The sequence below is a fragment of the Bos indicus x Bos taurus genome, chromosome 5, assembly GCF_003369695.1.
Source record: "Bos indicus x Bos taurus breed Angus x Brahman F1 hybrid chromosome 5, Bos_hybrid_MaternalHap_v2.0, whole genome shotgun sequence".
Classification (NCBI taxonomy): domain Eukaryota; kingdom Metazoa; phylum Chordata; class Mammalia; order Artiodactyla; family Bovidae; genus Bos; species Bos indicus x Bos taurus.
The window spans coordinates 110,339,833-110,352,328 of NC_040080.1; the positions used below are offsets into that span (position 1 = coordinate 110,339,833).

At 36.5% G+C, this 12,496-nt stretch overlaps 1 protein-coding gene across 1 annotated transcript in view; it reads right to left on the bottom strand.

Annotated features, from left to right (window-relative positions):
* The window catches only part of OTOGL (otogelin like), a 174,013-nt gene that overhangs the window by 60,024 nt on the left and 101,493 nt on the right, over positions 1-12,496 (bottom strand). Inside the window, exons 29-33 of the mRNA XM_027543285.1 lie at positions 11,354-11,470; positions 10,354-10,510; positions 9,671-9,697; positions 3,858-4,025; positions 1,833-2,111 (exon numbers count right to left, since the gene is read on the bottom strand). Of these exons, the coding sequence (XP_027399086.1) occupies positions 1,833-2,111; positions 3,858-4,025; positions 9,671-9,697; positions 10,354-10,510; positions 11,354-11,470 (748 nt within the window). The remainder of the gene's footprint in view (positions 1-1,832; positions 2,112-3,857; positions 4,026-9,670; positions 9,698-10,353; positions 10,511-11,353; positions 11,471-12,496) is intronic.

Genomic DNA, 12,496 nt, shown 5'->3' on the forward strand with positions numbered 1-12,496 from the left:
GTGAATATTATCTCCATTTTATAAATGAGGGAATTGAGGCTAACAGGAGCCAAGTGACATGCCAAATTCAATTAGGAAAATGGCAAGACCAAAGACATATTGCCTGACATGAAGCTTAAGGAGAACACTCCATCTTTGTTCTTCTCATAGAATTTAACTCATTGCACATGGTAAGTATTATCTGATGACATAAATGAATGAACTGATTTGAATAATACATGCTCGTAGTTACAAAAACTTCCCTTAATGGAAGCTTTTTCTCCTACAAACTCAGCTAATACTTTCCCCTTCCCCTGTCACAGAGCAGTCCTTCTGCAGCAGTCCAAGATTATCTCTGAAGAAGAGAGCTCCGTAAGGCAGAAAGTTCAGGAAACAGGTTATGTTACTTGGACTTAAGATATGGAATTTAATTCCAAGGTATGAGAAGGAAAATGAGGCTTTCTGGAAGGCACTTAAGCATCTCAATATTAAAATAATAGTTAAGCTTGGGTTACTAGAATCAGGGGTCATAAAAGAGGATTGGTTCCAAGACTAGAATAAACCCAGAGTGTCTCCTAAGTTCGGGAAGCCCACAAAGATGAGTTTCTGAGATGCGGATGATGCCATTGACTGCAGTTGTCCAAAGCTCAGGTAAGGCCACTGGGTCTGGGTATGATGGAGTGGATTTGTGTAATGGAGGGGAAATACAGGCTCTCAAAATTCAACTTTTAATTAAACTCAAGTAAAACTATTACACTTACTCTACAGAATATTGTATACACATGTCAGTGACTCTCATGAGACCAGGAACCCCATTCAATAGGCAAAAATTTGAAGCTCAGTTTGAACTTTCTTGAAACTTTCTTGAAAAAATTTGAAGCTCAATTTGAATTTGGACTTCCCTGGTGGCTCAGATGGTAAAGCGTCTGTCTACAATGCAGGAGACCTGTGTTCAGTCCCTGGGTCAGGAAGATTCCTTGGAGTAGGAAATGGCAACCCACTCCAGTACTCTGGCTAGAAAATCCCATGGACGGAGGAGCCTGGTGCGGGGTCGCAAAGAGTCGGACACAACTGAGTGACTCACTTTGAATTTTCTAACATCCAAACAGATTTATAGAAATTTAACCACAACAAAAAAAGCAAATGATTAGCTTTCTTAGAAATGACTTAGAAAAGTTGGTTAGAATGAAAAAATTTGGGAGACCCAAGGCAAATATTGAGCTCTTAGGGTTTGAAAATAAAGCATGACTTTTAAACACTGGGTGAGGCAGTGAGGATTCCTCTCTGAAATTTAGAAAATTCAATAGCTATAGAACTGCAAGGATCTCTAGAAATAAGACGGGGATTCTGCTGAACCAGAAAAATCTAGAGGTCAGTACAATTGGACTCCAAAGTATTCAAAGAACACATTCAAAGCATTCAAAGTATTCGAAGTATTCAAAGAGAGAAACACATCGTCTTCGTCATAAAGAATCAGACTAAGTGAGAAGTAGCCGTCTATGAAAGAAAAAGTAGATACAAAACTCTACAAGAAGAAGAAATGGGTAAGCTCTATTTCCAAAGCTCAGACAGCACTGAAAGTAAAAATTGAGGCAATCCTAAAAAATAATGTCATTTAAGGCTATTCTAAACAATTTACTACATTAATTTATGTAGCAAAATAACCCTATAAAGTAGGTATTATTTCTTCCATGAGACAGATGTGTAAACTTAAGGATAAGGAGGTTAAGAAACTCACTAAGGTCATACAACTAATTATACACATTAAAATAATTTTTAAGTTAAAAATCTAATATATTTTTTGTCACTCCTTAAATTATCTACTTAATATATGGACATCTCAGGACACATACCTTCCACACTGAAGCTACTTAAGCGTTTAAATTCTTCAGAATCATCATATTTTGATGCTTTGGCACTAGAATCTGTCAATATAATGAAAAAGCCTTTCTTGCTGTATAACTCAAAAGCGCTGTACCCAGGAATCCAGAGGTCCTGATGGTGAAAAAACGTAGCTCTCCGATGAAAGGCTGAATTCGCTTCCCACAGTTTCAAACTAAGAGTGTCGTCATCGTGGACACAGAGAAAGTAGTTGGGCCTTTCGGCAGATTCCAAGGAAACGAGCGCCAATGCTGGAAAACAGAGCAGTCTGTTAGACAACTCCCTGGGTTCTCTGGAGAAGGCGGATCATCAGCACTGGCGTTGTAAAATTCATGTATAAGGCCAACAAAACAGAAATGCACAACTGGCATGAATAGTTAATGCCATTCTCAAAGATTTTAGGAATGAATTACAGATCTCTAAAGGAAAAAATTATATTTTCATGCAATGCATAAGAGTGACAGCTCTAAAAATATCAGGCTTTCACAAGTTCTATGTTTTAAAATAATTGATCATGTTCATGGAGGAAGAAAAAAAAATAAAGAAATGTCAACCTAGGACCCCAGAATGTACAACTCTATACAAATAGTTGAATAACTAATTGGACATACATTTGCACTTGCAAGCTTTAGCATTTTCAAATGTACAAAATCTATAAATGGCTAAATTGGATGATAGAAAAGAAAAAGAAATAGAGAAACAGATCAATTTAGACATGTCACTGCATTTCAATATCACTGAATTCTTAATGAGCAAATGTTCTTTCAAGTGATTCTACTGCATTAAGAAATGACTGTTTGCTCAACCTTATTGTCTTATTTCCCTAGAGATGATCAAAAAGCTAATGAACAACTACAAAGCATTTGAGCAGTGTCATGCTTTTTTGTTATGTGCTTTAAAAGTTTCCCCTGTATTTGTAAAACCCATGGCATAAGTCTCTTAATTGAGCTCTTAGATTTAATTTCTTAGGCATTAATTTCTTTAGGTCTTACTTAATTTGACCTAAGGATTTTTCTATTAAAAACATCAATTATTTTAAGTTATACAATAAAGAGCTCTCTCAAGTCCAATAAATGATTCAAAAAGCATTCACTGTGTCCTACAATATACAAACCCTTCCATTGAGCACTGGAATATGAAAAGAAGAATTTAAAAATTATAAAAGAAAAAACATATAACGCATAAATGAAAACTTAGACTGTGATAGGTGTTTTCATAGAATCAAAGAACTAAAGGAGCTCTTTTTACAAGAATAGAGCAATTTATTTTAACTGGGAAATCAGGAGAGTTCTCTACATTAGTATAAGTTATGTCAGATTCATTCATTCAATAAATATTTCCTTTGTTTATAGAACACACCATGCATGGTTCTAAGCAGGGTTAGAATAGTAACAATGTACCCTGAACATCACACATCAGAAAGAGACACAAATCATCAGTTAGAATAGATGCCAAGTGGATACAACCAGTATAAATCTGCAGGGGCAAGCCAGTAAATGTAGACCCAGGTACCAAGAGAGACAAGGCCACATACGGATAACAGTCTGTCTCAATGACTGTCTAGACTTTGATTTATGCTCTTAATTTAACTTCCTTGATATTAAATTATGACTTTTTTCTTTAATCTGGTATTAAAATCTTTCACATGTTAATTATCAGCAGACTATTTTAAAAATAGTCAAAAGTTTCAAATTAAATTCTGTGACCAATAGAATGAAAATTGAAGCTGTGCTTTACCAAGGACCATAAACCCGAACAAAAAATTGCAATTCTAATTGCATGTATATATATGCCAATAGATAAGCAAAGAAATGATTTTATACACAAAAGAGAGAGCTGGTTCGTGTGCCAGTGTCTTATTTTATTTCAAATCATTTAGAGCACCTAGAAAGATGTCATAAACATATTAAATTCCCCAATTAATATTTACTGCATGAATAAATGAAAAGAGTCAATGGTAAACTACATCCTTATTTTCAGTTGCAACTTCTACTTACATGATGCCTTCTCTTTGAAAAGGCCTGGAGTGATCATAAAATTAAAAAATAAACTGCCACGAATGCTACTTCTTGGCAGAGAGAAAATGCTTCCACTGGTTATATTGGCTCCCAGAATAAGGCCAGTCTGCCCATAACTTGCCAGCATATATGGTCCTTCTCCAAGCCCTAGTCAAATGCAAATGAGAGAATCATAAATTTGCATAGGATTTTTACATTTCAAGCTATCATTTCAATGGAATAAATTTTAATAACAAAAGTACTCCAAAATCATTGAGCATTTAAACATTTATCATTAACAAAATAACTGAACTCTTTTCAAAAAGACCATATCGGGGCTTCCCTGGTTGCTCAGTGGTAAAGAATCTGTCTGCCAAAGCAGAAGACTCCAGTTCAATCCCTAGTCGGGGAAGCTCCCACGTGACCCAGAGCGACTAAGTCCATGTGCCACAACTATCGAACCTGTGCTCTGGAGCCCTGGCGCCACAATTACTGAGTTCACACAGCACAACTGCTGAAGCCCGTGACCCCTGGAGCCTGTGCCACCACAACAAGAAGCCCACATATTGCCACTCGAGACTCACTCTCACTCTCCACCAGAGAATAGCCAGCACAGCAACCAAGACCCAGCAGAGCCAAAAATAAATGAGTAAATAAAATTATTAAAAAGGATACATTATATTGATCTGGAATATATACATATGTATTTAGAATGTGTAATTTATTTCTTTTGATGTGGACCATTTTTTAAAGTTTTTTATTGAATTCATTATAATATTGCTTCTGTTTTTATGTTTTGGTTTTTTGGCCATGAGGCATGTGGGATCTTAGCTTCCTGACCAGGGATTGAACCCACACCCCCTTCATTGAAAGGCAAAGTCTTAACCACTAGACTACCAGGGAAGTCCCTAGAATATGTAATTTAGAATATGTATGTACATGAATGTGTGTGTATATGTATACATACACGAATACTCAGCAGTGATGAATAAAAGGTTGACAAGATTTCTAGACCTCACATTTTCTCACCTCTGTGAAGATATTTGTCTAGGTAAACTTTCACTTTGATATTTTAATATTCTACTGTCCATAAACTTAAGTTTAGTTCTATCAATGGAAGGTATTTTGTTAGTCTTCTAAACATCATTTCTCCTTAGTAGGTTCATTGCATTAAAACAGAATTCACAGATATGATATATAATATTTTACTGTTTTGGGAATTATTGAATGTCATCAGTGAGGTATGTCTATAGAGAAGAAAAATAAGATGACGCTGAATAGAGAAGTCAAGTGTCATTTTACTTATGTTATCATTTCTATGCACTTATATCACTTCATATAAAGTGGAAAATACTGTAGTAAAAAATAAACTAGTTAGTATAGAACTAAACCTGAAACTCAAAGTAATATTTCTAAGAACTTCATCTTAGAAAGAAAAGTATATAATTTATTTTAAAAGCTCACTGATATTCAAAATAAACTTATGCATTGTTTCATGACAATAAGGTCAGTTTACCTTCAACCCAATCTTTATGACATTTAACATTTTAAAATAAGTGAGGTACTATAAAATTTTGATGTTTCTGCTGAATTATCAAAATTACATAATTATTAGCTGTGTACTTTCTACAGTTATATTTAGATATTTTTGTTGTAGGTTATATAAAATTCTAATATAGGTGTGGTAGGTGATTTCATAAAAGATCAATCTGGTTGCCCTCAGTGAATTTCATTTTTCCTCTTTTCTCTAGTTTTTATCTCAAGGACAGTTTTCCTTTCCCAGCCTATTCTTAAGATGGAGGGGAAAAAAAAAGAAATCAACCACCTGTGTTTTTCCCCTTTCAGGACCAAGACCAGGCATAAGAGAAGGGGAGAAGATAATTGAATTAGAGGGTTTAAAAGTCTTCCAAACAGGAAGGCGAGCAAGACCCAAAATTTCCATCACAAGGGCCAGGAGAAGGGGTTCTAGAACAAGTCATTCTCAAGCATCGTCCCATCCACTGACTCGTCAACGAGACACTTCTAAGCCATGACGGAAGAGCTTTAGTAGGGACCCAGACACAGTTGGGCTTAGATGGTCAAAAATCCACCTACAGTGTGGGAGACCTGCGTTCAATCCCTGGGTTGCAAAGATCCCTTGGAGAAAGAAACAGCTACCCACTTCAGTATTCTTGCCTGGAGAACTCAATGGACAGAGGAGCCTGACAGGCTACAGGCCATGGGGTCGCAACAGTCAGACACTACTGAGCGACTTTCACTTTCAGACACCTTGAGGACACATGGAGATTTGAAAACCTTTGCTCCCACACCAAGATGGAACTGATCAGATGCAGTGAAGACTTTATGAGCGGTTACAAATGTATACCCTGCACAGTTTCTCTGGGAGTTAATACCTATAACATCCAAAGAGAACTGCATCATCATCTCCACCAACTACAAGTTCATTTTCTAGGAAAGACAGAAGTAACCTAGACTTTTAAGAAGAAAATATACATAAACGTATAAATACATAGATTTGTGTTATGTAAATAATGTACAAATGGGTACATAGATGTATAAATTATGAAATACAATTCAAAATGAAGAAGACATATACAAATACAGCTTGTGAGCTCCAAGCACCCTCAGGCACAGATGTCCAAGAGGAGAATAGGAGAAAGGAGACAGACCACTAAACAAAATATTCTCTCCCCTACAAGACAAGTGCCTTCCTACAGCAATGTGAAGAGACAATTGTCATCTGAGAAATCCATTTGTATAAAAATTGAAAGCTTTTGAATCGACTCCCAGTTGATGGATATCTTGCATGTGAATTATTTTCCAGCATTTTCACTAGCAATTGAGGGCAAAAGTCATTGACTTTATCATTAATCTTCTGTAGGGCGAATTATAATTTCTTATACTAAAAGCAATCATTTCCTGTATTGATTATTTACACAGTATTAAGTATTTTCGAACCCCTTCCAGTGTTCTTGCCTGGAGAATCCCAGGGATGGGGGAGCTTGGTGGGCTGCCGTCTATGGGACTGCAGAGTCAGACACGACTGAAGCGACTTAGCAGCAGCTGCAACAAGTATATCCGATCCAACAAAATCACTCTGAACTTAAAAACTTATGTAACAATTTTTAGCAAAATATTGAAGTCTTCTACTCCTTATAGCAACAGAACCTTTATATTTTTAGCAAATTCCATAAAAATGAACATGAAAATATTATAGAAAGTCATTGTATGAGGGGTTATAAACTCATCTCAGCAGCAACCTCTGAAGTTTCCTACTTTTAAAAACATTTCCTCCTACAGAATCACAGTCTTTTATCTCTGCATTTGCTTTGAATAATTTAAGTATTTTAATAACATAGTATCCTTGACTAGCCTTGACTAGACAGATCTTTGTTGGCAAAGTAATATCTCTGTTTTTGAATATGCTATCTAGGTTGGTCATAACTTTTCTTCCAAGGAGTAAGCATCTTTTAATTTCATGGCTGCAGTCACCATCTGCAGTGATTTTGGAGCCCAAAAAAGTAAAGTCTGACATTGTTTCCACTGTTTCCCCATCTATTTCCCATGAAGTGATGGGACCGGATGCCATGATCTTCGTTTTCTGAATGTTGAGCTTTAAGCCAACTTTTTCACTCTCTACTTTCACTTTCATCAAGAGGCTTTTTAGTTCCTCTTCACTTTCTGCCATAAAGGTAGTGTCATCTGCATATCTGAGGTTATTGATATTTCTCCCTCCAATCTTGATTCCAGCTTGTGCTTCTTCCAGCCCAGCATTTCTCATGATGTACTCTGCATATAAGTTAAATAAGCAGGGAGACAATACACAGCCTTGACGTACTCCTTTTCCTATTTGGAACCAGTCTGTTAATTCATGTCCAGTTCTAACTGTTGCTTCCTGATCTGCATATAGGTTTCTCAAGAGGCAGGTCAGGTGGTCTGGTATTCCCATCTCTTTCAGAATTTTCCACAGTTTATTATGATCCACACAGTCAAAGGCTTTGGCATAGTCAATAAAGCAGAAATAGATGTTTTTCTGGAACTCTCTTGCTTTTTCCATGATCCAGAGGATGTTGGCAATTTGATCACTGGTTCCTCTGCCTTTTCTAAAACCAGCTTGAACATCTGGAAGTTCACGGTTCACGTATTGCTGAAGCCTGGCTTGGAGAATTTTGAGCATTACTTTACTAGCATGTGAGATGAGTGCAATTGTGCAGTAGTTTGAGCATTCTTTGGCATTGCCTTTCTTTGGGATTGGAATGAAAACTGACCTTTTCCAGTCCTGTGGCCACTGCTGAGTTTTCCAAATTTGCTGGTATATTGAGTGCAGCACTTTCACACAAGTATTTTTATACTTGACAGATTTCTCCTTGGCTCAGTAAATCACCAAAAACACTTTGGATTGGTGGTTCGGGTTTTTTCTGTAATGGGTCAGCTCTCCTATAACTGTAAATCTAACCTGTTCATCATGGGTTTTTGCCCAGTTACTAATAAAATGTACACCTCCCTGGATCATCTTTTTTTGTCTGAATTAGGTTTCAGTGGCTAGGCCTTCCTCATCAAATAGGTTTGACAAAAAGCAGCATCGGTTCTGCTAATGTCTGGCATTTTCAAAGAGGATATAATGCTCAGTCTCCTATATCTATGTCTTGGTTTTAGGCAGCACCTCCTCTTAGACTCATTGACTCATTGGGAAAGACCCTGATGCTGGGAAAGATTGAAGGCAGGAGGAGAAGGGGACGACAGAGGATGAGATGGCTGGATGGCATCACCGACTCGATGGACATGGGTTTGAGTAGACTCCGGGTGTTGGTGATGGACAGGGAAGCCTGGTGTGCTGCAGTCCACAGGGTCGCAGAGAGTCAGACACGGCTGAGAGACTGAACTGAAATGACTCCTCTTAGACTTCCAGTTGCAAATTTGAATGTTTGGGGGACTGGGATACTTTCATTATTACTAAATCAGTAAGTTCTCATTCTAATAATATATAAGTAATTATTTTCTGTAAAATGATGGCTAAACAAATTTCTATATTATTATTTCTTTCTTTAGTTTCCACAGCATAATAGAGGTCAAACAATGTCCATTTTTATTCATAATGCTAAAAGGTATGTATATCCTTCATCCTTTTTACCAAAAAAATTAGCTAACTTTACTCATTCATTCATCCCTTCATGTCATTCTAGGACTACTAAGAGCTTCCTAGGTGCTGAGAACTTAGTTACAACACTATTATTTTTCAAGGGAATAAATTTTAACACAAATACTTAGAAATTTAGATACATTTTAGAAGGCAATGGCTTTCACTGAGTCATACAGTTGACACAAACAACATGATTTGAACTGTGCAAGTCCACTTCTAAGCAGATTTGTTTCAATAGGAAGCATATAGCACTGTGGGGCTCCCTGGTGGCTCAGTGTAAGAATCTGCCTGCCAATGTAGGAGACGTGGATTTGATTCCTGGGTTGGAAAGATCCTCCAGAGAAGGAAATGTCAACCCACACCAGCATTCTTGCCTCCAAAATTCCATGAACAGAGGAGCCTGGCGGGCTACAGTCTATGGGGTCACAAAAGAGTTATACACAGTTTAAGCAACTGAACAACACAATCCATGGTCGGTTGAATCTGAGAGTGTAGAACTGTAAATACGAAGGTGACCAATTGCGGAGGGTTAGTGCCCTCAACCCCTGCCTTGTTCAAGGATTAACTGTATGACAAATTATGAACTACTTATACTCTGTTCCCAGAAAAGTTGTTCAAAAACTGTGAATCCAAAGATACATTAATTAAATAGTATCCTGATATTCTCACATACCTTCATTGTAGTATTCACAATCAAGTGCTAAAAAGATAAAAGAAGAAATGTTAAACTAAATAAGAATCTGAGCACTTATCTTGAATATGTGGAAAATATGATTTACCAATAACCAGGTGAAAGAACTCAGAATGACATCATTATTTGGGAATTTTCTCTAAGCTAAGAGGACTCTTTAAGAGTACTATTAATAATTTATAAAATTTCCTAAGATTATTTTATAGGTAGGCAAATATATTAGCCAGTCTATAGTCCGCTAAAAGGGTTAAAATCATAAGCTGTTTATCGGATGATGTACTATCTATAGGAGTAAATGAAAAGTTTAAAAGGTCAAATCTGAATACAAATTCAAAATGATGTTTTTAAAACAATGTTTCTTATTACCAGAACAGTGGAATTTCATAGCCATAAGAGAGTTATAAACAATTTCTCCAAGGATGGTATATAATTTATAGTTCAAATGTTACAGTGATAAGTCAAACACAGAACAGAAAAACTTACTTCAAAGTTTCTTTTATAAGTCCTTTAGCTATACTACAATTTATATACCTCATCAAAAGAATATAAAATTTACTCATCTTAAATTTGATTTCCATGAGTTCCATGGTATCATTTCTAAGATAAGACAACATGAATCTCCTTATAAGCTTCCCACCTAATGATGTTCTAACTAGGGTACTCACAACAAAGAGTAGGTGATCTCCAGTGAACAGAAACCCCTTCCTGACAGCACTTGTATGCATATGCTGCTATGCTTGTGCATAAGCATTCACAATCCCCACCAAGATTACAGTTACATGTGTCTTCATGACAATTTTTAGCAAAAGAAGTGACATCAATCTGAAATGAAGTAAAAGATAAATTAATTTCAAAATGTACTAACTACAGTTGATTAAAATTCAGCCTTCTAAAAGAAAACTAACTGGTAGATTTTCAAAATTTGCTATAATCAGCTTAACACTGCCACCTAGAGAGTTCTAAATATCTCAAACCTCTATTTGCCCAAATGAAAAGAATTTATTAGGCAAATGTAAGATCAAAGAACTAGCAAAACAGGGAATAGGACTGACAAATACAATTTCAATATCTTCAATACAACAGATTCATATTTTGTTTCATTATTGGCATATTTGCATGGCATTAAAAGAATGTTCTGCTTCCAAACGTACTTTGTTTTTAATAACATCTTAAGCTACTTTTAAAAACTTCTATTGGGATCTAAAATTGTTATGTTGGAAAGACATTTAGAAAGTTAATGTCTAAATAAATTACATTCCATCTTGGGATGTGCTTCTAAAACTATTTTAAATGTGCCACTAATAATCATTTTAAACTATACTTTGGGTTAAGGAGAAGAATGCCATTCGGTGTTGTTCTCCAAAGAAAACTAAGGATTTATAGTTTTGATAATGGACATAAAAATGTTTCGTAAGCTGAAAAAGACCATTAACAAATATTATGTACAAATGTACTCTGTTAATAAGATGACATGAGGAAGAATGTAAATTACCTAATGTGCCAGTTCTACAGAAAAACAAATGACCAAATCGGTCTTCCTAATAAGGGTTAGGTAGTATACCTAAAAAACCAATGGGCAGCTAAATTATTTGTCCAGTTAATCTCAGTATTATAGACACTGCAGTAGTTGTTTAAGTTGGAAAGTTTAATAAAGTATTCACTCACCACATTGCGACAAGAAGCAAAAGCATCGCTGTACAGAATGGAGCATTCTTTCTTGGCATAAGGAAATTTGTTCTGATGTGCCTCGCAGGGTTTAAATGATTCAACCGGGGTTTTGCACTGTGGAAAAAGTTAAGGGAGAAAAGAAAGTTTCCAACGAGGAAATTTCTGAAGCTGAAACCAGAGTAACCTAATCTGACTTCAACCACTACAATCATATCTAATATATTCTCATTCTTTTAGACAGACTTTACCGAAAGCACCTGTGCTCAGCTGGCTCATGTTAATAGCATATGTTATTTTTGAAAGTAACTAAATTTACTGTTAAAGCCATGACAATATTAGAGAGTGAAGTTAAATAATTTTTAAACTCTCCACTGTAGTGTTACATGACTAAAAATTTTCCATAAGCAAATTATTCTTTTTCCTTTAATTTTCACGGCTTTCATTTCTATCACAAGCCATCCTCTGAGGAGTCACATATATTCAAGCAGCTACAGCTTGCCTCCCGGATACTCAGCAATTTGGTCTCTGCCTCTCCTAATCCACCGCCCTCAAACCGGCCTGGAAAAGGTGATCATTGTCTCCTCATTACTAAATATAAAGGCAACGTCTCCGTCTTCGTCTCACCTGATCTCTCCCTGTCTCTGACTCTGTTTAGTACTTTATCCTTCTTACATGGCTCACGTGTTTCTGGTGGCAACATTTTCCGGTGGGTTTCCTCCTGATTCATTCGCTGCTATTCCCCATCCTCATTCCACTTCCCTTCTCTGCAAGGCTTGACCTTCAAGTCTTTATTTTTTTCATTCTATACACTTCTCAAGCCTTCAGCAGACTCTGTGACCCCATGAACTATACAGTCCATGGAATTCTCCAAGCCAGAATACTGGAGTGGGTAGCCTTTCCCTTCTCCAGGGATTCTTCCAAACCCAGGGATCGAAGCCAGGTTTCCTGCATTGTGCGTGGATTCTTTACCAGCTGAGCCACAAGGGAAGCTTCCTGTATATAATAGTAACTGCTGAATCCCAGATCTCTTTTCTGAAATCTCCAAACTTGGACATTTCCATATTCCCATCCCAGGTCTCTTTTCTGAAGTCTCATTTCCACATAAAATCTCTGTCACTTCTCTCTCAACATATCCTAACC